This window comes from Microchirus variegatus (assembly GCF_963457635.1).
Source record: "Microchirus variegatus genome assembly, chromosome: 19".
Lineage (NCBI taxonomy): Eukaryota > Metazoa > Chordata > Actinopteri > Pleuronectiformes > Soleidae > Microchirus > Microchirus variegatus.
This window is the reverse complement of record NC_139820.1, coordinates 19,727,510-19,753,416: the sequence shown is the minus strand read 5'-3', so window position 1 is coordinate 19,753,416 and position 25,907 is coordinate 19,727,510. Positions and strand designations below refer to the sequence as shown.

Genomic DNA, 25,907 nt, shown 5'->3' with positions numbered 1-25,907 from the left:
TGTTTAGGATCGGGATTTCAAGTTTGACTTTGGGAAACGCTGAATTATAGACAATGAATGAATGAAAACATTAATTAAATGCACAAAATAAATTGAAAGTAAATTCACTGGATACATCACTTTGATGTAATATCAGACAGTTGTTCCTGTCTTTCTCTTTTCTCTCTCTAACTGCAACAAAAATAACTAGAAAAGAGAATCAAAGCCCACTTCATAGGCCCACACCGACACCATGTAGCACAACATTAAAGTCAATATATGATATATTAAATATTGATAAAATAATAATAATAATACTAATAACAATACGTGTCAGGTTAATTTATTTACATAATATTTATTCAACATTTTAATGAAGATATTTTTTTCCGCGGGATAATAATGAAATGTTTCATTTATTTTTGATAAAAGAATGAATGTACAACTGCAATACCGTAAAGACCCAGCAGAGGGCCACAGTTCACAGGGTGTGTTCTAATAACCCGACACTAGGGGGCGATAATGTTTCACTGAACCGAGTGATAATACAAACGAAGAAGAGGAAGAACCATAGTAACGGCTAAAACAAACATGGCGGCTAAAGCTGCCTTGTTATGGTCCTTCGTAGAGATATGTTTATTTCTGTCGTGTAACAGTGTAAATACAGAGGGAACCGTAACGAGCACCGACGTTAACACGGTCACACTGAACGTTATCGACGGTAATACGGGGACACCCGCGGCCGTAGAGCCGACAACGAGTTCCGGCAGCCTGGAGGAGACCACTCTGCTAACGGCAGCTCCACAGTCCGGCAGCCTGCTGGTACCTGCTCCTGACGGTGAGCCTCGGCTCCTGTTACACACTGATACTGTTACACACTGATACTGTTACACACTGATACTGTTACACACTGTTACTGTTACTCACTGATACTGTTAAGACACCATTACTGTTACACACTGTTACTCTGATAATACACTGTTACTGTTACACACATTACTGTTACACACCGTTACTGTTACACACTATTACTGTTACACACTGTTACTCTGATAATACACCGTTACTGTTACACACTGTTACTCTGATAATACACCGTTACTGTTACACACTGTTACTCTGATAATACACCGTTACTGTTACACACCATTACTGTTACACACTGTTACTGTGACACACTGTAACTCTGATAATACACTGTTACTGTTACACACCATTACTGTTGCACACTGATACCGTTGTACACAATTACTGTTACACACTGTTACTCTGATAATACACTGTTACTGTTACATACCATTACTGTTACACGCTGATACCGTTAGACACCATTACTGTTACACACTGTTACTCTGATAATACACTGTTACTGTTACACACTATTACTGTTACACACTGATACTGTTAGACACCATTACTGTTACACCCTGTTACTCTGATAATACACTGTTACTGTTACACACTGTTACTCTGATAATACACTGTTACTGTTACACACTGATACTGCAATACACCGTTACTGTTACACACTGTTACTGTTACACACCGTTACTGTTACACACTGTTACTGTTACACACCCTTATTGTTACACACTGATACTGTTACACACTGATAGTGTTACAGTTACACACTGTTACTGTTACTGTACACTGATACTGTTAAGTTAGCCTCTCGAGTTTAAGTTTAAGACATCTGGTTTGTTTTGTGATTGTCATTCTAACATGACCTCTGCTGTGTGTGTGTGTGTCAGTTGGCAGGTTGTGTCCCTGTGATGAGCACAGCAGCTTGTGTGACATGAACTGCTGCTGTGATGAGGACTGTGGTGAGGAAGTGGCTCTGTTCACCCATTGCTCCCTGACCACTGTCAGGCAAGTCTCCCTGCTGATCTGAATGCTCTGTATGTCACTAGGTCAACATCACTAATTCATTATTATTATACACTACTCACAAACATTTAGGGGTGTTTGGCTTTTGCATTCTGTTTCAGAACGCACCTAAAATGCACTGTAACCTTTACAGGTGAGCTTAAGTGAACCTTCTCTAAACTTCTTTGTTCATAGTGCATACAAGCAGCTGTGCAGCCCCACTGTGGCATCGTACTCTCTAGGCACCACCAAATATGGCTATTCAGAGCTGCAGTCATCTGTGAGGAGGGAGAGCAGTTATGATGTTTTCTGCATTCAGTCACAAAACCGTGAGTCATCAGTTCTTGCTGTTATTTATCACCGCGATCGCGTTTTTCCATCACTGCGCCTGCCTCATATTTGTTGTTGTTTGTAGGTGTTGATGGATTCTCTCATCCCTCACCTGCTCTTCCGACCGACAGCAACTTTGATACACTGTTCAAACAATTCACTTCCTTTACTTTCGGTGTGGAGGAGAACAGTGACCGCGTGGCCACTGAAGAGCTCCAGGCCTCCTCTGGATACAAGGTGCATATATCCTGCAGCAGTGTTGTTGTGTTGTTTAAATGGATTAAACTCATGTTGTTGTGCTCATTCTCCACTGACTGCTTTTTGTTGTCAGTATGGAGAGGAGATGGTGACAGCAGGACAGAATGGAGACAGAGGGATCTTGTGGCTTCCAGCTCCTGGTGTCACTGCTGACTGTGTGGATACAAGTCCTGCAGGTATCCTCCACTCATCGCTCGTGTTGAGCAGCAGATGGTGATACTGTGCTGTTCCAGACATGTTAATGTGAAGGTAGCCTACAGCAACGCCTGGATATGACTTTGGAATTAACATGTCATTATAATAAAATCACAATCATCATCGGTCACGCCAACCGAGTACAAACAAGTTACAAAATGCAAACAATATTAAAGTGAAAGAACACGTTTCCTGCCTTATGGCTGTGACATATACACAGTTATATATTCAGCTGAAGGTGATCTAAAGTACTCATTTTTGCTATGTGAAAGGAAAGGGTTTCTTATTCCAACTTTATAACGTATTTCTAGGTTTTTATCATTGCGTTCATTTTCACCTCGAACATCTTTGTCTTGACAGCGTTTTTGAAAGACGAGATCCGAGCGTGTTCCCGGCGTCTGGTCCTGGATCAGGACTGCCAGAGTCTGCCGGCACTCAACATGGACACCTACACTAACATCCAGCTCTCTGCTGTGAGTCTGCACGATTTCTCTAACTTAACATTTCTGTAATTAAAGAAATGCTGCACCACAGCATGTTCTTTTATAGGTACATCGACAGATGCTTTAGCTTTAAAATGGTGTACAAGACTAAAGTCACTTTTTTTTTACTTTACAGGGGAAGAATAAAGATGCAGCAGTAAGTATTCACTATTATATCTTTTAACTGAAACAACTTGACCACATGTGTCAAACTCAAGGCCCGGGGGGCCAGATGTGGCCCGCCACGTCATTTTATGTGGCCCGAGAGAAATGAATTGGTCTTAAAAATCTGTGTTAAATTAGGTCAATGCTGCTTTAAGGCGTGCGTTGACCATAAACTACATTTCCCACAATGCATGGATATTGCGTTACCCGCAAAGTGACGGCACTGAGTAATAAATACAGAAAGTTATTTAACAATATGTCACGGAGTAGTTACCTTTATTGGACTTTACCTATTATATTTGGATACATTTAGCTACATTTATTCTGTATGACAGTTACATCTGGCCCTTTTAGGGGAACCATTATGCTGATGTGACACCCCTGACCTAGACTGTTAGTCTAGTCTGAAACAACTTAAATTAGTACGTCACATGCACAGTGCCTTTTAGGGACACGTGGTTGTTATTGATGACCATCACATGATCACATAATAAATAAAATGACGAATAAGGGCAGCGACAAAAGAGCGGCGGTCAAAAATGTGCCATCACAGCCGCTGCCTGACCAGGAAATGTAGCAAGACCCGGTCCTTTCTTGTGCGTACCACAAAATATGTCTTCACATGATGCAACAAGTAAACACAAGTTTGAGGTCAAGTGCTGCAATGGGAAGTCAGAAAAAATATGAAATTTTTCTCAATTTCTTTCAAAAAAGGAAGTTCTTTTCACATTGGCAATGACAACACACTGGCTTCGTCTCACTGTTCACTGAGTAACATATTAGTAACATACTCGTTTAACATAAACCACGACTGTGCAAGTCGGTGGTGAACGTGGAACCAGTGGCCTGAAATAAACACATGTAAAAACCTCCAGAACAATGTGTAGACAACAAAACGCTACAGAATAAAACTCTGACAACTTACATAAATGAAATGTGTGTTGTTGTTGTTGTTGTTGCAGGTGATTCCTGTGGAGCTCGCTGCAGTCGTGCTTCAGTCTGTAGCTGGGACCCAGACTGAGCTGGAGATAAACGGAGGAGAAACGCTCGCTCCGGTTCTCTTGAGCTCAGGCCTCTGTGCTAATGTGGTGCTGAAGGTGTGTGTCACCACTCATATGTGTGGATTAAATCATCCTTTTAACACACTTAGGTATTTGATCTGCACACAGAGAGGGCCGATGATGAAGAAAGTCTTGCGTTTGTATCTTCAGGTCGTCTATGGGATGAAGTACAGTCCAGCCGGTGAGATCGTGAATGTGACCGTTTCTCTTGTGCTGGGATTTGTCCCTGAATCATCGCTGCCCCTGAACCAAGAGTTTGAGATCACATTTGTTCAGGTAATGTCACTCAACAAGATGATGATGATGATGATGATGCTGGTGTTATCTGGTATTTAAATAAAGATTCTGTACCTGGAAATACTCCACATGTAGCGTTGATGTTTTGTTATGTACAAAAACAGCAGGATGGTGAGGCGGTGCCTGTTCACTACAGTGGAAATCCAGGGTACGTGGTTGGACTGCCTCTTGTGTCTGGATCAAGAACACCAGAATATCCTTGACTTCTTGAATGATGGATGTCACTGACTTTTCCTTGGCTTACAGGCTGTGTGCAGTGTGAATTGGATCTGGGTTTATTTGCAGAGACGTTGATGATGTTCAGGATTTGTCCTTAACCGTCATCCTCACTGGGATCGTCAGAAGCGTTGATCCCAGGGAAACACTGTCTCTTCTGAACACTGCTGTGGACCAGGACTGCCTGAAAGGACCACACCAGCGCTCTCCTGTCCTCTTTGGTCTCGACTCTGTGTCTGGCTGCACATTAAGGCATGAGAACATCACAGATAGCAAAGCTAATTCCTGTGTATCTTCCTGATGGGTTTGCTAACGTGTCTTGTTCCTGCAGACTGCAGGATGTGGTCAACTGCTCGCTGGTCTCCCAGCAGCTTCTGGACATTCTGAGAGGACCAAACTATCCACTGTATGTGGCTTCCTTTGGAAACACACCGCTAAGCAATCAAATGGACTGGGTGCAAATCAAGAACAACTTCAGTCCTGGGGTGAGCACATTTAGAAACACAGTACAGAGCTCCAGTAAATGATGTCATACAACCAAGGTAACGCCCTCTGACCTCTGTAGACATGCAGTATGCACTTGACAACACATCACTCAGGCTGTTTTCTATCCTAAAAGTAAAGGTGGTGGATAGATGTTGTGCCAAAACAGTCAGAATCTCTGCTATGAAACATGCTCACAGTGAGCAGAAGAAGATTGAGCTCTTGGTAAATCATGGACTCAGACTAGATTTACCAAGCGCTAGTCGGCACAGCAAAGTTTTTTTTGTTTTGTTTTGTTTTCTTGCAATATGACAATACAATAACAATACAAGACATACAGACCAACAAAAACTACAAACAACAGCATTTGTGTGTGTGATATGAGAGTAAGAAACACGGTAACGGTATATATATATATATATATAGTATATCTAATAATGTTAATAATAATGATAATAAATCCCGGTCCCGTTCATTTTTGCTGCATCTTAGGCTGTCAACATCAGTGTTGTTTTTGACAACCATCTTAGATTTAGTCTTAGTCTTTTGGACGAAAATGCCTATTAGTTTTAGTCACATTTTAGTCACTTCTATATGTGATAGTTTTAGTCTAGTTTTAGTCGACAAAAACTCAAAAGGGGTTTAGTCTAGTTTTAGTCGACGAAAACTCAAAAGACTTTTTAGTCTAGTTTTAGTCGAAAAAAGAAGTTTAGTCTTTTAACAAATGTATTTAGGTCAATAAGCATTGGACTGGGATTGTTGTTGGGCACATTGTGTCACACATAAGTTGTGAAAATAGCAGCAGATCTATAAGTTCAACACACTGCAACACACTGTGAGCTTGCAGATTGGCTATTATTACACACAAAGAGATGACCACACCATCACTGAATGTAAACATGGCTAAACATGCTGCTAAAGAAATAATAATCCATCTGTTTGTTGTTTGCCAACACGTTAGCATAAAGATCGCTAGCTTAAAATGCGAACGAGTCCACTTACATAAGTGTCGGGTTAGAAGAAGTACAGCCGCAGTTCAGTCCCTCTGTGGGATTCCTTATCCATCGTCATTCAACGGTGAACACACACGCACACACACACACACACTGCAGAAGCAGTAGCGGGGTACGTGCATATTAAGTAGCCATGTGCTTTCTCCGTGACCGTCAGGTGATTGGCCGAAAAAACGAAATGTCATGCGTTTCAAACGTCTGACAGACCACCCACTGACATTTTCGTCCATTCTCGTCTCATCAACGAAAACTCACACAAGTCTCGTCATGTTTTCGCCATCAAAGAGTCATATTTATCTCGTCATCGTCATCGTTGACGAAAACAACACTGGTCAACATGGCAGTTCATAGAAAGTGAATCATGGCGTCCGGAGCTCTATAGTCCCTGGATCATCATCTGGATCTGTAGACAAACAGTTGATTGTTGAGTCTCATCTCCAGGTGATCAAAGAGTATCTTTTAACCGAGCCCCTCCCACCAGATTAGCACAGAAAGATGCACGTGTTTCACACCTGACAGGCGACCTGAGGGAATATTGACCCATGTTCAGGTGTTCGTCAATAGCTTCAGAGCAAGTCTCTAGATAATCCCCAGCCATGTGACACCAGATCTGAAGACTCAAAGACGTAATTCCAATCAAAGTGTGTCTTAAATTGATGATTTAATGTCTAAAATATCAGCGTTTTTCTTGTAGTATTACCTCCTCTCCATCTGGATCTGATTTATTTTATTATTTTAATATTATGCCCCTAATATGCTGTCATTGAACTGTCTGTGTAACACTGATATTGACATTGTCGAACCATTTAAGGATTGTTAAACCCAACAGGTTTTTACGCCTTGGATTTGACAATTACATACATCTTTAAAAATAATGAATCAATACTTTGTTATTCTATTATGCCTGAAACTAAAGATCATTATCTGTTCTGTAGATGTTTGGTTTTGCTCCTCCAGAAAACATTCCCATGTATGAAGCTGAAAAATCAAGCATTATAAAAAAAAACAACTCAATTTAATTGATTATCAGTATGTAAATTGGTGTAGCGCTCGGTTAAGAATTGATTCTATATCTATACTAGTAATTATAGTAAAGCACGTTGCAGCAAATGATCTACGTATGTTTGCTGTTCACAGGAAGCCCAGAGTTGCAGCATTCCGTTGTCCCTTCATTTGGAAATGGAATGGACCAAGTACGGATCCTTGGTGAACGCCCAGCCCCAGATCGTGAGCATCAGAGAAATCATCCAAACCAACAGCAGCAGCTTGGTGAGAAACACACTACTTTATTACAAACACAAGAGAAGAATCCAGTCTCATAACTGACGTATATTACTGTGTTTGTCAGACTCTGTTGTCCGGTGGCAGCAGCATCGCGTCAATAACGACGTCCGTGGCCTTCGTACCAGTGTCAGCTCCTGCACTTCCTGGTTACAGAGCCACGCCCACCATCGACGCTAAGCTACCATACGACTTCTATTTCCCTTTCGTCTGATCCTTGACTGGATCCACACACACAGATTTGTGAATAATGTATATAGGATTTCTGTTAGGCGATAGAATATTTTTTTAATAAATGAACTAAAACACTTTTTTCATGTGTGTATAAAAAAAAAATTTCTTTTACTTTTTACAAAACATACTGTTCTTTTAAATGTCACTCTGCAGATGTACGATTAATCTTATTTACAGATTAAGTTAAGGTCTTAATCTGCATGTGAATAATTGACTTTCATGAGTTTCTAACACTAATGTGACAACCATTAACGACCACACTTAATAATAAGTAGTAACTCTAAAATCTGCAATGGAAGCCAATGATGGAATGTAAGGTTTGAAAATAAAATAAAGTATGGTGCAGAATAGGGCTGCAACCAACAATTATCTTCATAATCGTAGAATCTGTCTTTTCAGTCCAACAAATGTCATAATCAGTGTCTCCAAAACCTCAAAATGATGACGAAGCTGAAATAAATCAAAGAACAAAAACACTCAATCATCAAAAAAGGTATAGAAACAACAATGAAGCTTCACTGAAGTTAGTATTCTATGCTGTGTTTCTTCAGGAGGTCTTGAAGCCTCTGTTTGTCTTGTTCCTACAGATGGAGACAATGACGTTTTTAAACCAAATGCACTGAAATGAACGGTGACCTCATATGTTAAAGTGAATAAGCCTCACCAGATTATCAGCGCGCTCCTGCAGCTCCGTGACTCTCTGGACCAGGTGGTCGTAGCTCTCTTTCAGCTTGTGGATCCTCTGGTCTGCGCGGGTTTTCACCGACAACAGGATTCCTGCCGTACATTTACAGTCAAACACCATCACCCATCATCAAAATATACAACAAAGCAGCCGTTCCTAAACTTAAAGAGGTTTCAACACGATGATGGGTTTATTTTTCTTGGTAGGTTCAAAAACATTATGAAACGGGCAACAGAGCAAGTCGTCTGCCAGCTTTTCAATTACGAAGAGCTCAGTCAGGTATGGAGTAATAGTGACGATAAAACATCCTAAAACTGAGGAACTTGTGACGTCGCATGAAGATACAGAAGAATCAAAGTCATAAATCTGCAGGAACAGATGGACCGTCAGGATAATTCTACCAAAATGCTCTCAGGAGGAAAATCCTGACATATGAGATGGAAAAGTGAATTATGACAAATGTGACTTACTGGGTAAACTACTACTTTATGTTCAAAAGTAGGATTTATATCAATTGCATGGGGCAACTAGAGGGGTGATAGTCGACGACTACTAATGCTCCGCGCTGAGTCCATGCGCCCACATTTTTATGCCAATTTTAAAGCAAAATTTGCATAGGCCACTTTGGACATGTGGTGTGCAGCTGTGACCTTGGAAAGTACGTCAAGGTCACCCATCTTCAAACTTATTCAAGATACTTGTAAGAGGCATCCACAGTGCCAGTTTGGCAGCAATACAATAAATATGTGTCAAGTTATCGCGTTGACAAGCTTGAAAAGTGCCGGTTTTTGGCTATTTTTCAAGTTTCAAGTGCAGCTGTGACCTTGAAAAGTAGGTCAAGGTCACCGATCTTCAAACTTGTCCAAGATACTTGTAAGAGGCATGGACAGTGCCAGTTTGACATCAATGTGTCGATTATTTGTCAAGTTATCGTGTTGACAAGCTCGTAAAGTGCCGTTTACACATTTCTCGTTACATTTCTCCGCAAAAGAAACGCGTAAAAATTCACGAAAAAGTTCAAAAAAAGGTTTTTGGACAAAACGAAAAAAACGCCTGGAGATATTCACCCACTAAACAATCCTGCAAAATGTAAAGGACGTACGCGCACAGGAAGGTATTCATTTTAGTCCGGACGGACGGACGGAACGGTGCGAACTATATAAAAACACTATCCCTTTAAAAAAAGAGGCTGTCCTAGTAGAATTGAAAGCAGCTTAGGTGTATGCAAGTACAGTATTTTGCCATCAGACAGCCTTTTTCCTACTAGAAACTTTTATCGCATTCTCCTACACCAAAGCTGCTCTACTGACACTGACAGTTCAGTACTCAGTTACTGACCATTGATGATCCTGGCCACCCTCCAGAGTCGCAGCAGGATGAGGAGACCCATCCCATCGAAGGCGTCCTCGTGGAAAATGAAGACGACGTCCAACACGAAGGAAACCACCACCACCACGCCATCAAACACCTCGAACTTGTGGTAGAAAAACTCCAGGCGGTAGGCGAACAGCTTCCCGGCCAGCTCCACCATGAAGAACGTCAGAAGAGCCAGGCTCAGGTAGTGGAACACCTGCAGCGACAAATGCTCAACGAGACCGAAGGTGGGAGCGTGAACTGTGGGGCTGGACTCACCTCAGGAGCGATGTGGTCATGTTCCAGCTTAATAACAGACAGATCTATGAGCAGCTCTGCCAGGACAAAGATGGCGTCCAGGACGACCAAGCACACCACCAACACCTGAAAGCAGCAGCAGAGGATCAGCAGTGAGCACTCCCACCACGGACATTTGACGTCGGCGTTTCATTTAAAGCGGCACCGTGCAGGATTCGGACGCACCTGGAAGCGCTCGGAGGAGTAGAGTCTTCTGAGCGAGTCCCTGAAGGTCGGCTTGGTGGGGAACTGTCCCGAGGCCGGACTCAGCTCCTCGCTCGTCACGTGCAGCTCTTCGTCCTCGATGTGAACCGACTGCTGCTCGTCTCCCACGGTGGTGAAAAACTTCAGGTAGTGAGCCATCGCAGCAGGCCCACGTCCCACTGCAGCTCACCTGAGAGGGCACACGTGGATCGTACCATCATCAACATGTTCTGCTCTGAGAGACAATCCAAACATCCTACACGTCGCATGCTTCTCTATGTACAGACAAATCCACAAAAGCATTTTAGCTGAGTCATGTTTGGGCTGTTCATTTGTGACCAGGGGTGAACAGGCAAGGCAGGCAACTGCTTGGGGCCCCGAGCTGATAGGGGGCCCCCGTCACTCGGAGCCTGAGGGCTGTTTTTGACATCTCAGTAGGAAACCTCCCTAAAGGGGCCCCACCTTTAACCTGTGTGAAGTTATCCTTCTGCAAGTTGGAAAATGAAGAGGATTTACAGTGTAATGCATATCTTTTTTACTCAGTTTATATATGTTTTTTAAAAGCTATTTACAGTATTTTATTGTTCTTTACATTTATATTTTCACATACTTTTTAATTACAAGGTTTTTCCATGTTATTTCATTCATTTTGAAAAGAATTATTTTGAACTCATTCATTTTTCGTTGGTGTCAGATTATTTATAACATAATGGTGATGAACACTGGTTGGAAGGAAGGGCCCCCTGGGAATCTTTGCTTAGGGCCCCTACAGACTCTAGAATCGCCTCTGTTTGTGACACAGTTGGAGAATCACGTCTTTGAAATGACTCAAAAGTGTCGTTCACAGCTTCATATGAAGACTTCCTCAAACGTGCTCCTGCCCAGTGGTCTGATGGCCCCTCTTAGTCAGACTACAGCCTTAGTCCGATTAAACCGTGCATGTAAATGCACTGAGCGATCACATCAATCTGATTTCACTATAGACTTCCACTCAAGTCCAATTATTTTTTCCAAAACCAGAGGAGTCGCCCCCTGGTGGCTATTACTTGCCGGTTAACTTCACCGTGGGAACCAGAAGACTGTGTGTTCACTGACATCTTCAGGTTTGTGCATCATGTGTGTGTGTTTGTGTTTGTTGCAGATTTCTTCAATCTGAGTCCACTTCTGCTTTTTTTTTTACTTTAAAGATGTTATTGAGAAATGGAGTGAAAGGGAAGCTGCTGCTGCAGCATCATGAGCGTGCACAGCTTTGTTTTCTGTCTTCAAACGCTCACTCAGGATCATCTGAAGACTCTGCAGAGCAAACATACACTGCCATATATAAACAGGAAGCAGCTGAAATCAAAGCATTTACACAGGAATCTCTCTCAAATCAAAAAAAAATTGATTTCAAATGCACACATTTAATACAATTCCAGAGTTTGCACTTTGTGGGAATGAAACGGTGATAAAAGGCCATAAATGTACACTAAGGATCATTTCCTTATCAGGACCAGCAGTCCTCATGGAGACCAAAACCTGGTCCTAATGATGCAGAACCTTCTTTAACTCTTAAATTTGTTATTTAAAATCTGTTACTTCATTTAGTCATGTCCTTGCTTGTGTATTAAAATATATCATTACTGTTCTCCAGCACTAATTCAGTGGTCAAAACTTTGATGTCATGTTCTGTATCTGCAACTTTAACATTAAATGCACGAACCAGGTTATAATTAAAGAATAATATTGTGTTTTAAGTTTCTGGCTGATGAGTTCAAATGTGGAATAATAGTGGTGAAGTTTTGGGGGTGAACTGTTTGAGGATAAGAGGTTTTGGTTCAGCTGAAACCTGCAGCTGCAGAAACACACACTGGACTCAGGATGAAGATTTTCCTGCACATAAAACATCTGATCTGAGGTCAGTGATAAGAACAGCGAGCACAGACTGAACAGCAGCAGAAACTCGTGATCAAAACAATCCGTCTGCAGCTCTTTTTTCTGCCAACCGAGCGTTTTCACTGACATCAGCAGCAGAGACACAACATTAACAACAATAATTAACAACAGAGACAACAAATGACAACAGAGAACAACAACATTCATCATCATCACTCGGGACCTGACAGCAGTCACGTGACTTACCTTGTGTCGTGTGACTCTTTTAATCCTTCTCTATCACCAGACGCTCCTGAAGTAGAGAAAGTTGGAGCGTTAAACCCCGCCCCCTTTCCATATCTGACTCCTCCTCCATTTCCTCTGTCCCGCCCACTCAGACTCACAGGGCGGAAACGGAAATAAAGAACAATTGTTTAGAAGTGAAAAGCTCTTTTTAAACTCTGACATCATTTCAGTTCTTCACTTTAATCGACACCGTTTCTGACTTTACATCATTCATAGACACTAAAAAAACCGCTTAAACACACTTTCCTTCCCTTAACTGACAAAACATAGATCACCTAATTTATTTAGTATTTATTCAATACCTACAAAAGAATTATTAAACTGGAAGTTAGTTTACATTATATTTCTATTTTAATCACCGAACTTACTGTGGTATGACGAAACTAAGATTACATATTTCAGTTTTATCATTGTATTCAGTAAAGTGGTTAAAGAGAATTTATCAGATATTAAAACACTTATAAATGCGCATAAAACAGTTTTTATTCAAGATAAAAGTAACCTAACATTTGGTATAGAAATATAGTAAAATCGTTGTCATGTCAAAGTATTCCAATTCTTAGACAGAATAAAATATGCTCATATTTCTTACCAAGATGTCTTTTAACAAATTGTTTCAAACATCAATATATATTTATAAACATGTTTTTGCATTTACCCCTGTACTACACGAGTGCAATATCAAAAAAAAAACACTTCTACGTGAATAAGATTCATCCTCTGGGGCCAAACCGTTTAATTCAGTCAACTGTGCAGCTCGTCCTACAACACTGATCCACGAGTCTACAGTTAGTCTGAACTATCATTTTAGCTGCTGCAGAGAAACATGGAGCTGTGAGTGAAGAGGCTGGACATCAGGCAGGAGGCAGAGTGAGGACATCCAGGAGTGTTGGTCAGCAATGCAAGTATCTCTTGTAATAGCCTCAGAAGACGCAGAAGTGTACAGTACGGTCTGAAGTTGAAATGGCTACCATTTACCAACAAATGAATTAACCTCAAATAAAAACAAACGCTTCACAATGTGGTGCAACAAAACATTTTATTTCAACACTTTACATTTCAGCCATACAATCATTACCAGCTGTTCTGATTATACTGCAGATCTTACCCTCTCCTTCAACGCAGCCTGTAACAAAAAGGAATATTACTACCATACACCTCAGAGTACAACTACTAAGGCTATTACAGTACAAGCGTGGCATGTTTCAGGTCTTTAGTCAGATTGTAGTAACTGGTCATACGTGAACCTGTGCCAAAAGTCCTGAATTTCTCTCCCAATACTTAGATTCCACAGCAGAGAGGAGGCCTCTGCCATGGGAGTACGAGATTGGTTTCTTTCTGCACAACATAAATGACAGTTTACTTGCATTAAACATACCTAATGTCTCCCAAGTCCATTACAGGCGTTTGCTGCCCCCTGCAGGTGAGCTGCTCCTCAAGCACCTGTAGGGAGAGGACAGTGGGTGAAACTAGAACCACAGAAGTGATCACTGCTGACAGAGTGACATGCTCAGGAGTTTAAAGGTCACCACGGTGATTTGTCAGCATGATGTGTTATTAAGTATTCATCACGGCATGAAACATTTGTAGGTGAACAAATTAAAAAAGGAAAACCATTTGAGATGCAGCCATTTAACCACCAGGTGTTTGTTCTGATGGCAAATGGAGCAACACCAGTAAAAGTGTGAAGATTTCCATTTAATTTGTCACCTGTGTGCATGTGCAACTGGCCCTACTGCACTCACCTTCACTCAGCCTGCAGCATGACACTGTGAGAAGCTCTGATTCACTCCTGTAACAAACAAATAAAGATATATCAGATGTTTGCTCACCGTCACAGGTCATTTTAATTCAACCTAACTGTAAAGTGAGTGAATGTGCGGCCCTGTACTAGGCCAGTCCTGAAGAACCAGAACCAGCCACTCTCACTGGGCCGTGCTCTGCAGCAACACATCAGCAGCAGACTCTAAAACAGAACCTGCCGAGCCGAGGCCAAAACAGAGACTTCATCTACCAGAACTGTAACACTGAGCCAAGCACACAGCGCCTGGTCAGCTGACTTAGTACTGGAGGAGGCAGACACTCCATCTGCAAAACCTGTCACTTAGGCTCCGTTTACCTTATTCCAAGACGCCTCCATAGAACGTCATCCTGCTACAGCATTTGTAAGGGTACACGGCCTCTCTGAAAGACAAGAACGACAAAGTTAAAAAAATCATGGCCACATTCAAACATGAAGTCATTTCTAGATGTTTTGGTGCATGTGCACTGGCTGATATATTGGCAATAAGACGAAGGATGATTGACAGGCTATCGAGCACTGACAGCCATCAATTGGTGACCTGGCTGCTGCCAAATGTTAATCCAGACTCACATCGTGGCTGGTTCAAAGCCCTTTGTGACTAAATGATTCACTGAACTTTGAGGCCTTCGCAATAGTTTGAAAATTAATCGCCAATCAAAGCAGATTAGTACCTTTATTATAGTTTTCACTGAGCCACAGTTGGATCATAGTTTCCTTCGAGCAATTTCTTTACAATATGGAAAAAGTCACCAGCAGCTACTTAAGATGTTAGTTTTTCAAGCACTGCATGTAAGCTACAACCAAATGATGTTGTTCTAAAACAAGCCCAAATATCATTAGAATGGAGAATTTAAAATTACTAAACAAAAGGCGGTTGTTAACTGAAACTCTACAGTTGGTTAAACTGTTAGCAGTTTACTTGGTCAGGTAATTATAAAGGTCAGGCTGGTTTATGATAAAGTTGAGAAAGTATCCTGATAAAGAGACGCTGAGCCCACGTGTTTACTGCTAGCATGTGACGCTTTCTTTAGCAGTAGAAACCATTTCACCTTAAAAAAAAAGAATAAAACGCCACGTCTGCTGTGCTCAAAATAACGTGGAACTTATTTATCTACAACTTTTCCTGAAAATTATATATTAGTTAAACAATCAAATGTTAACAGTTCAGACGCTCACCACGATCTACGTGAAGTCCCGCAGACGACATCTTAGCTCGAGCTGCAGCAGCGGAAGAGATGGAGCGGAAGTCTCGCTTGACTTTATGAAGTGCGCCGCTGTGCATTATGGGAAAGGAAGCTCATTCAAAGATCGTCCTACACGCAGATGTACCACTCGCTTTTCATTGGACATAAAAGAGAACCAACGCTCAATTTTCTCTTTAATGTGGTTTCAAGTTTACAGTAAATATATTCAGTGACGTTTTTTACTTGAGTTAAAGCTAAACACTTGTAAAAATATTCAAAATGTTTGATGCATTTCTGAAATATTGTCAACATTCATTTACAGAAGGTAATGACTCTGATACATTAAGCATAATATAATCCACAGCTAATTATACACAAGGAGGAAGAAACAGATGTGAATATGACGATGAATACATGATGGGCTACATGTAGGAATAAAAGTGTTCTGTCTGTGTCATTCAGGTCAGTATTTATTGAGGTCATTGTGTCTTCAACAGTGTGGATCTCAAGGATGAGAGGTGATGGAAAAACACACACAGTTAACACAACTCAGTTAACAGTAACACAAACAGGGTGGTGTAGTCAGAGTGTCATCACAGCCGGGATGGTTGAAGTGTAGTTTGCATAGTGCACACTCCTAAAACAGCAAGAAAATACATAAATAAATAAAAACAACAACAAACAAGATGTCATATGTCATAGGTGTCACTATACTTCTTTTTTATATACTTTAAACCTTATTTAGCTAATTTAAGAAGTGAAAACCAGACAATACCTGTTCACATTGAAAGTGATTATACTGCTCACAGGTGTGCTCTTAGGACCAGGCGGGGGGTGGAACACCGGCTCGTGATTGGTGGCTTTGGAGCGGCGAGCGATGAACGGATCAGCAGAATGTGAGGGGTAAGTGTCAAACGTCCCGGCCTTCATTCCTCCAGGCTAACACAACACACCAGAACACAGATATGAAGAGAATGTCTCATACCGTATGTACAGTAAGAACCAGTGCAGAGAGTGCAGCAGACAGAGGCAGATCACCCGTTTGCTGGGGGACGAGGGCTTGAAGGGAACAGGGGCCCCCCTGTGTGCAGGAGGCTGGGGCTGCTGTGGTGCAGACAGGGGCTTGTTGCTGTGGTACGGATTGTTTTGGAAGAAAGCTCTGGGGTGAAGGTTGAGCTTAAAAGGACCGTCTCTGAACTTGGAGCGATGGAGCGCTGCCTCCCTCTGCACATACACGTAAACACACATTTTTGTTAAAGGTGCCATATGTAAGAATGTGGCCAAAAACGGTTACTACATTCAAATTCAATATACTGAGTTTTCTGACATTACTGGCAACCCGTGGTTGCTCGGCAGCTGAGACTCTACTGACTGCAATGATTGGTAGATGGCGGTAGGTGGCGCCACATGACGCCAAAACATGATTTCAGAACATAAACATGATTTGCAGTCTGCAAAATGTTTTTTTTAAATGCAAATATTTTGTCTGTACTGTTGTTGTTGGTGAGTTCAGTTTGTTATATGAACATTATTCCTGAGTCTCTGTGACATATTAGGAGGATTTTATGATTTATTACATAATGCACCTTTAAGTTAACAGGTTTGCAGTAGTTCTTTTATCAATTTGTATTTTAATCATGTACATAACTTTTTAAAAATGCTACATAAATATAACAGAATAAGTGATACCTTCAGGACTTCTTTAGGACGGTCGTAGGGCTCAGAGGCGTACAGCTCCATGTCAGACAGGGTTACATTGGGATAGCTGCAGAAGATAACAAAATACAACTATTTTATTGATAAAAAAACATTCAAATATCAAAGTTTATTCAAATACTATATTTAAAAACAGTCTAAAACATGTACTTTGAATGCATGAAGGATTCCAAGCAAGCACATTACCATTTAATTATCTTAAAAATGTGGCCTAAAATAGTGCTCAGATAAGTAAGTACACACTATACGCTCAGTAAAGTGTCAGTGTCAGTGACTTCTTGCCATGAACCTGTATCCACTGCCTTTCTTTGCAGGTGAGGTGAGGATGTTGCGTCCAGGCGAGCGACGGGACTTCTGTCCGACTGTCAGTGGACTCAGGGATTGGACCGGTCCTGACAGAGTGCCATAGAAACTGCCTGAGCCGCAGCTGAGGACAAACACACACGTCACAGTGAAAGAAGAGGGAGAAAATAGGGTCACAACTTCTTTAGCATTAGCTTTAGCATTTATGCTAACTAGCGCTATAGCTAAAAAAAACATATTCATAAGGTCGCAGTTTTAGCAGAGCATTAATGTCAACTGATCCAGGCATTTGTGTGTTTTATTTGTGATTCGCAGCTATGACAAAGTTTAGGTGAATATTTCACCATTAGCTCTGTTGTTGCTACGCTCGCCATTTTAAAATGCCCAACAAAACGTGTGCAAAGGATTGTGGGTAGTGCCACTGCAGATATTATACTTCACATTGTAAATTCTATCTCGAGGCCTAAGTTCTTTGTAGAATTAGCATCTGTTAGCATCCTTCATTGACTTGTCAAGTCAAATGTTTGTGTAGTGCCACCTTCTGGACACATTTTCTATTTTAAACTTTAATACTTTAAATGTTTGCTCGCAATATTTTTGTCATAATAATTATTAGACATTTGGTTGTAAACATTACATTTTTACATTAAAATCCAACTTTTCAAATGAAATATTCCGTCATGATATCACAATAAAATATATATGTACTTCTGCAGAATTTCAAAACAAAAGTATCTGTGTACAGTAAAGTATATAATACAAATTGAAAATGAACTTCATTATAACTTGATATTAAGTGGTGGGCTAGATTATATTACTAGATTATTAATAGGTTTGCTTGGAGTTTTAATTGCAATTAAATCCATATTTATTTTGCTGTTTTTGATATTAAAAGATTTATTTTGCATCATAAATGTGCTTTTATTGTGGAGAATAATTTATTCCTAATTCATTTATTCATAATGTACATTTAAAATATTAAATGCAATTTTATTATGGAATAATTTTAAGCTCATATTGCCCCCCACACACTTTTTTTCGCCCCTCTTGACCAGCCTAGATGCCCATTGTCCTGTCATCTGAGCTGGACACCCCTTTATTGGATGGTTCCATTTGTGCTGTGTCATTAGTGGTTAGTGTGTGTGTGTTCTCTCACGGCCTCTTGATGCCGTCACAGGGCATGAAGGCCTTTCCCAGGTTCCTCTTGGCCTGCAGGATGCGCTGCTGTCGGGCCAGTCTCACCGGCTCACTCAGGGCTTCACGCTCAAACACCCGTTTGTAGGACTTGTCAAAGAAGCCGCTCTGCAGGGCGCACCACTGCCTCGTCGTTCCCGCCTGCATCTGCCGGCCACGATGGGCCGACACGTTGAACGGACCTGGGGTTGTTTAGGAAAACAATGTGTCAACTTAATGTTTGTTAAATAGGCTGTAAAAGTGTTTATTAAAGCGTTTGCATGCTGAGTCTCACATAAAAAGCATTGAAACAACAAAAAAACATGCAAACTGCTAACATGGAGGTACGCGACTGATTGGAAATCACATTTATTATACTTTCAGCACCAAGCATACTGCTGGGTGCTGCATTATATGGTTTACTAACACTGTGTGTGTGTGTGTGTGGGGGGGGGGGGATTCCCCCAGGCGTGACAATAATTTACTGCAGGAACCTGGAAAACAAGTTTATAGCTTTGTCATTATAAAGCCTCTTAAAACAGGGACATCATCTCAGATTAAACATCATATTAAGCCACAAGCTGATATGTACAATCACATGCTTTTATTGTGATAAATAAAGGGATGTTATGCTCACGGTTGGTGAGTGACGTGTATTTGTCTCCTATAGAGATGTAACTCATCTCTTTAAAGATGCCCAGACGCTCCATGTCCATCTTCCCTTCACCTGAAGGCATCCTGACACACTGGAAACACACATCATTCAGTTTGAAGCAATTTTAAATGCATTTAAATACATTAAAAATGTAATAGCCTTGACCTAAGACATCTTTAATGTCATTTATAAATTAAGGTTAAATAAATGTTGACACAATCTGCATTTTAAATCTACATTTGACAATAATAATCTAATGTTAAACATGTTAAACAGTTTTACAGACATACCTGTGGTGGTTGTTTGTGGAATTCAGTGTCTTCACTTCACTAATGTTGGTCCATGCAACTGTTTACATTGTGTGTCTGTGTTGCCTTGGAGAAAGGAAACGGTGTCAAGTTCATTAGCATTGGATAGTTTCCAGGAAACGGTAGCCGTGCCTTCAAAATAAAAGTATGACATTTGTCCATTTATTTTTTATCTTTTATTTTTGGTCACAGATGGAATCTAAAGCATTTCCATTGTTTTATTTAAAATCATCAGGTGTCTTTTTAAATTTGAATTAAATGTATTTACTATAAATTACAACATGCAGTTTCCTATTGATGGAGGCCCATGTAAAAACAATATTACATTTAAAATTATTATTATTATTATTACTATTATTACTGAAACGACTTTCTTTCTTTTCTTCAGTGGTAACAAACTAACTGATAGAAACAGTTGGTTGTTTGTGCTTTGTACAAGAAACTGTAACTTCTACCACAAGGTGGCAGTCTAACCTTAGAGTTCACAGGATGTAAATGTCACACACAAACACACATTCTGGTGCAGCGTTCTCACTGAGGACACTTATTGACCTTAACCATCACTACATAACTAACACTAACCATTAACCTGAACATAATTCAACCCTGACACTAAAACAAGGCCATAAAATCTATGGTTTATGGGGTTTATTTTTTGTTGTTTTTTGGTACTCACAATTAAGAACACTCACACAAACTTGTTTTTATATGTTAGTGAGGACATTAGCATAGACATACTGAATTCCCATACCCCTTACTCTAACCTGAACTATCTGAACATGCTTAACCCTGAACCTAAACCTAATTCTAACCCCCAAAAGCGCCTTAAATTGTGTGGCCCAGACAAAATGTCCTCACTCCCTATGGTTTATGTTATGGTCCTCACAAAGGTACAAAAATAAGGACACACACACACACAAACCAACTTGTTTTTATATTTTAGTGAGGACACATCATAGAAATAATACATTCCCTAATCCCTAACTTACCGACGCTAACTATAAATGTACACACACACACACACCTCATACTTATTATAATAATTCCTCAGCCCCTTTCCTTAAATTTAACATAATTCTACCAATAATAATAATAAAACCTTGTGTTGACTATAATAAAGCCCTAAATTGTGAGTCCCTGACAACATCACTGTCCTCACAGCTATATATAACAACTAGTTAAGTTAAAGAACAACAACAATCATAATAACAATGAATAAAAACTTTTTTATGAGGCCATTTGTAAGATCAATCAAACATATTCACTCTGATCGACAGCATGTTGTGTCGACACCACGTCTAAAAAATAGACGTGTCAGCACTGTGTGACCAACACTGTGTGAAAACTGCAAACCGACTTAGACAAAGGCGTCATGACACAGTCGATAAGAGCTGAAGAGGAAAGATGTGGTAGCTGTCAGTCAAATGGAGAGGAAAGGCACTATCAACCAAACGTATATTCTAGAGGATCATTGTTCGTTGTGGGGGTGAATTTTAGTTTTATCCTGTCATGTGAGGGGTTAATCCACGTCTTTTTATTGTCATCAGACACAGAGTTCCCAATGAGAACATACAAAAGTATTGATTTTTGCTGCTTACCAAACTCTCTCATCATCAACAACAACAACAACCAGTAATATTCCCTATTAATGGGACGACTCTTAATAAGTGGTCTTACATTCCACCGCCGCAAAATCCGCTTGCCTATTTCGGATCAAGCTCAGTAAAACACCCTCTTCAATGTTAACGCTCGTTAACGCATGGCACGTTTCCATGACGACTGACCAGGAAATGAGTCTCTAAAGTTACCCTAAACTTTAAAAACAGAGGCACACATACGCAGTACACAGCTACGCTAGTTATTTGTAGCGCTGCTCTTTTCCTTTAATAAACAGACCGCTCCAGTTCCACTGTAGGCTAACGCTAACGGTGATAAAAGGAGCTAATGCAGCTAACGTAGCTAACTGGTGAACGATGCCTGGACTCCGGTGTCGCGGCATGTAAACATGACGTCACGCGCATCTTTTTCCGGTCAGTCGTCATGGAAACGGCGTCATGCCTAGTGACCAGCACTAATTACTTTAATGAACCACTTTCCTCAAAATTAAATTTAAATCTACGTAGTTCACTGAGAATTTCTCAAGTCTTTTATCATTTTTTGATGTTTACATGTTTAAATACATGTAAATGTAAAAGAATAATCAACACTACAGTGAGAAGTCGACTGGCTCTAGGTCCCATTCACTAATATAGAGGCAGATCCAGTCTGAAAATAACACTTTGCTCCACATCACCTCATTTACCAGCTCTGATCGATCAATATATAACATTATTAAATGACTGTATGATGTTAATTTTTCATTCTTGGATGACGGCGCACGTCTTCCACAGCTGTTTGGTGGAGAAAGTTCTAATCCATCATATCTGCGATGAGCCACATGTGGAGGCCATATAACTGTATCTAACTATAGTAACTAAAGTTATTCAAGACAGGCAGCGTTTTACACCTGTATACTACGGTGGCCCTGAGGTGCAAAACACAAATGCAAATCAAAAAACACAAACGCAAATCAAAAACACAAAAACATTAACTCAAAACGGAAACACAAATCACACAACACAAACACAAATGCAGAAAACACGAAAACATTAACTCACAACGCAAACACAAATGCAGAAAACACAAAAACATTAACTCACAACGCAAACACAAATGCAGAAAACACAAAAACATTAACTCACAACGCAAACACAAATGCAGAAAACACGAAAACTTTAACTCACAATGCAAACACAAATGCAGAAAACACAAAAACATTAACTCACAACGCAAACACAAATGCAGAAAACACAAAAACATTAACTCACAACGCAAACACAAATGCAGAAAACACGAAAACATTAACTCACAACGCAAACACAAATGCAGAAAACACGAAAACTTTAACTCACAACGCAAACACAAATGCAGAAAACACAAAAACATTAACTCACAACGCAAACACAAATGCAGAAAACACAAAAACATTAACTCACAACGCAAACACAAATGCAGAAAACACAAAAACATTAACTCACAACGCAAACACAAATGCAGAAAACACAAAAACATTAACTCACAACGCAAACACAAATGCAGAAAACACAAAAACATTAACTCACAACGCAAACACAAATGTAGAAAACACAAAAACATTAACTCACAACGCAAACACAAATGTAGAAAACACAAAAACATTAACTCACAACGCAAACACAAAAGCAGAAAACACAAAAACATTCACTACTCAGTGTTTGAGTTGTGAGTCAATGTTTTCGTGATTTTTGATTTGTGGTTGTGTTTTGCACCTCAGGGCCACCGTAGTACACCCAGTTATTCTATGAACTGTTGAACTGGAGCATGGCTGTCCTTAATATACTTGACATAATCAGTATTATTCGGCTGCCTCGTGTGCACCCAGTAGGCGTGAAATTAAAAGACACTTTGAAAAGAATTGAATATGATTGGTTATAAATAAAAATGAATCCATGTAAAACCTGGAAACTTGTTTTTTTTTGTTTAACTTGACAAGTCCTTGTTTGGTGGAACTTAAACGCTGTCTTCGGTCTAAAATCAGACTCTCTAGCATAGATTGATAAACAGATTTTTAGCATTTACGCTGTAGTGCTCAACAAACAAGTGGAAAGTTTTCCAGTGTCTTTTTTTTCCAGACCCATGTCCCAAAAACACATGTGGAGCTGCAGCAGCTGTCGACTCCACGGGACGACAGCTGCGTCTCTTTTCATTAAACACTCCTCAGATCTCCGGAGCAGGAGGACGTCGCACAAGCAGGTAAAAGAAAGACTTTCCACAGCTTCATCTGAGCCTTAATTCATATTTATCATGAGATACGCAGTGCATTGCTTTGCATGGATTATATGTGAATTAACAACCCAGCAGGATAACATAAGTAGGACATTGGAAACATGAAATGACCTGCTCTCAAGGGCAGTCTTCAGTTTCCAGTTAGGAAAAGGAGGTTTAATGGTGAGTGGGAGACATTATTCAGTTATCTGTAAAGTGTTTAAACTGTAGTGCAAATTAGATTTTTAAGCATATCCAGATTATGGGCCCACGCAAGAAGACCCAGGTTCCCTGGGTTCGAGCCCCAGTTGGAACATGGGCCTTTCTGCATGGAGTTAGCATGTTCTCCCCGTGTGTGTGTGTGGGTTTTCTCCGGGTTCTCCGGCTTCCTCCCACAGTCCAAAAACATGCGATATGGCGATTAGGTAAATTGGACACTCTAAATTGACCGTAGGTGTGAGTAAATGGTTGTTTGTCTCTATTATGTGGTTCTGCAATGGACTGGCGAACTGTTCAGGGCAGGGCCGTTTCTAGTTGTTTTGGGGGCCCTATGCGAGACACTATTTGTGGGCCCCCTATTTTTTTTCAAACTCGAGGTAGAGATTCCTAACTTTTTCTGACTACCCGACAAACACTTACATGCTTTGCAAATATGTGCATAATGAATACATGCAAATAAAGACAGGTACTTTTAATTCTCAAAAATGGAATAAAATATGAGCCTGAGTTTGCAGTTTGGGGGCCCCCTGGTGGCTGTGGGGCCCTATGCAGCTGCATAGTCCACATATAGCAAGAAACGGCTCTGGTCCATGTGTACCCGCCCTATGTCACCCCCTGTGACCCTCCGGTATAGGATAAAGTGGTAGATGATGGATGGTAGCATATCCAGATTGTATCTCGCGACTATGTTTGTGAGTAACATGTTAGCATCACAAATAATTAGGACATTAATGGAAATATTAATAATCAATATTAAATTGATTTTCAGTTGGCGCCCTGATAGTATTAGTGCAGTCACTAACTCTGATTACATTTGGAAATGTAAAATATATTGCTACGCCTTTTTATTTAAAGCCATACAGCACAAGATAGTGGATATTTGTTGAGTTGGAGATGGTATTGTCCAATGAGTGAAAACGCGACATGCTCCTCATGTGAGGCGTTCACTGTCCAGCATCGTGTCATGGTCTGGGGGTTCTTCACTGATGTCAGAGAGGGTGATTCATTCCACCAGCAGTCACAGCCAACATGACCGTCATGGTGGACGCGAGAGGGATGCCATTCTGTCACGATGAAGTGAAACCAAAGTCTGAACGACAAGTTAAAGAGCTGAGACATTCAAAGAGAATTCCAAACCAAGTGTCTTTACTGGAGAACTGAGAGACTGAGTTGTGTGAATCCCAACAATACTGACACCGCTCTCATTACTTCCCTCTCTCTCTCCAAACATTATTGACGTGCAGCACAAAGCAGCAGAGATGTGCCAATACCAGACCAAGAGGGAAAATCACTGAAGAATCCAATGTCAAGTGATTGCGTTTTGGCATCAATCTCCAAATGTAATTAAAAGTCACCACAGGCCACACAGAAAAATGAGGTTGTTGTTAAGTCGCTGTTTGCAGATAAAAACTGTTAATGGCTCCAAGTTTTACATTCGTCTGAGATCAGTAATGCTGCGCTCACTTTGTTTGCTGCTCATTTATGTTGAATGAGGCTCTGTCATGTGCACCGTAACCAGATTATGGATCAGTTTCTTCACTTTGCTCACGCTGTGTGCGGCAGAAGTTGAGAAATATTGAGCTTTCCAAGTGACAGCATGGGCACCGGCCCATCAAATCACGTTATGCAAATACAGTCCCGCACAGGTGTTAGCCTACGACGCTTTCCTCTAAAAGTGTTCACCGTCCACACAGAGCTCTAGAACAAGGCAGCTCTCACTGTTGCTGGCAAACACACCGGGGCCGTATATCTATGTTCCCCGGGTCCTATGTTCTCCACTTTGTATGTGACCGGGGAACATCGGACCCTTTTTCAAAAAGAGGGTTCTATGTTCCCCCGGTCACATACAAAGTGGGGAATATAGGACCTTTTTTGGAAAAACAGGGAACATAGGTACGTTCCCCGATCAAAAAAGGTCCTATGTTCCCCAATTTGTATGTGACCAGGGAACATAGAACCCTATACGGGGAACATAGGGTTCTATGTTCCCCACTATTCGCTGTTTGGAACAGCTGTTTTGTGACCGGGGAAGGGTTCTATGTTCCCCGGTCACATACAAAGCGGGGAATATATGACCTTTTTTGGGAAAATGGGGAACATAGGACCCGGGGAACATAGGTACGACCCTGGCGAGGGGGGTGTA

At 40.7% G+C, this 25,907-nt stretch overlaps 3 protein-coding genes and 1 long non-coding RNA gene across 4 annotated transcripts; 1 reads left to right on the top strand and 3 right to left on the bottom strand.

The window, feature by feature from the left end:
• Positions 1 to 570: 570 nt before the first annotated feature.
• Positions 571 to 7,840, top strand: tctn1 (tectonic family member 1; the record flags this gene model as incomplete). Its single annotated transcript, XM_083906100.1, has 14 exons — positions 571 to 817; positions 1,731 to 1,848; positions 2,041 to 2,174; positions 2,261 to 2,412; positions 2,507 to 2,609; positions 2,989 to 3,101; positions 3,247 to 3,267; positions 4,238 to 4,372; positions 4,487 to 4,612; positions 4,738 to 4,826; positions 4,964 to 5,101; positions 5,181 to 5,334; positions 7,483 to 7,614; positions 7,694 to 7,840. The coding sequence occupies 14 exons, from the start codon at positions 571 to 573 to the stop codon at positions 7,838 to 7,840; spliced, it is 1,809 nt and encodes a 602-aa protein (XP_083762226.1).
• A 513-nt stretch (positions 7,841 to 8,353) lies between these two features.
• On the bottom strand, positions 8,354 to 12,546 carry hvcn1 (hydrogen voltage-gated channel 1). The gene is made up of 6 exons (XM_083906518.1): positions 12,521 to 12,546; positions 10,382 to 10,589; positions 10,178 to 10,282; positions 9,884 to 10,115; positions 8,525 to 8,637; positions 8,354 to 8,441 (listed from the first exon to the last, which is right to left on the bottom strand). Exons 2-6 carry the CDS (start codon positions 10,556 to 10,558, stop codon positions 8,385 to 8,387), a joined length of 684 nt encoding a protein of 227 aa, XP_083762644.1. The 5' UTR covers positions 10,559 to 10,589; positions 12,521 to 12,546; the 3' UTR covers positions 8,354 to 8,384.
• Positions 12,547 to 13,582: 1,036 nt separating this feature from the next.
• LOC310941362 lies at positions 13,583 to 14,724 on the bottom strand. Its single transcript, XR_014593083.1, has 4 exons — positions 14,679 to 14,724; positions 14,305 to 14,351; positions 13,938 to 14,002; positions 13,583 to 13,685 (listed from the first exon to the last, which is right to left on the bottom strand). It is a non-coding gene; the product is annotated as an uncharacterized lncRNA (long non-coding RNA).
• Positions 14,725 to 16,129: 1,405 nt separating this feature from the next.
• On the bottom strand, positions 16,130 to 19,476 carry cfap96 (cilia and flagella associated protein 96; the record flags this gene model as incomplete). Its single annotated transcript, XM_083906099.1, has 7 exons — positions 16,130 to 16,184; positions 16,323 to 16,486; positions 16,586 to 16,771; positions 17,237 to 17,312; positions 17,553 to 17,690; positions 18,723 to 18,942; positions 19,377 to 19,476. The coding sequence occupies 7 exons, from the start codon at positions 19,474 to 19,476 to the stop codon at positions 16,130 to 16,132; spliced, it is 939 nt and encodes a 312-aa protein (XP_083762225.1).
• Positions 19,477 to 25,907: the final 6,431 nt, after the last annotated feature.

Bases quoted from the DNA above. Each gene is read 5' to 3' on its own strand.
- hvcn1 (XM_083906518.1), bottom strand. From the start codon at position 10,558: ATGGCTCACTACCTGAAGTTTTTCACCACCGTGGGAGACGAGCAGCAG. The intron at 10,116-10,177 runs GTGAGTCCAGCC...TTGTCGCTGCAG, and splicing joins ATGACCACATCGCTCCTGAG to GTGTTCCACTACCTGAGCCT. The intron at 8,442-8,524 runs GTGAGGCTTATT...CTCCATCTGTAG, and splicing joins AGGAGCGCGCTGATAATCTG to GAACAAGACAAACAGAGGCT.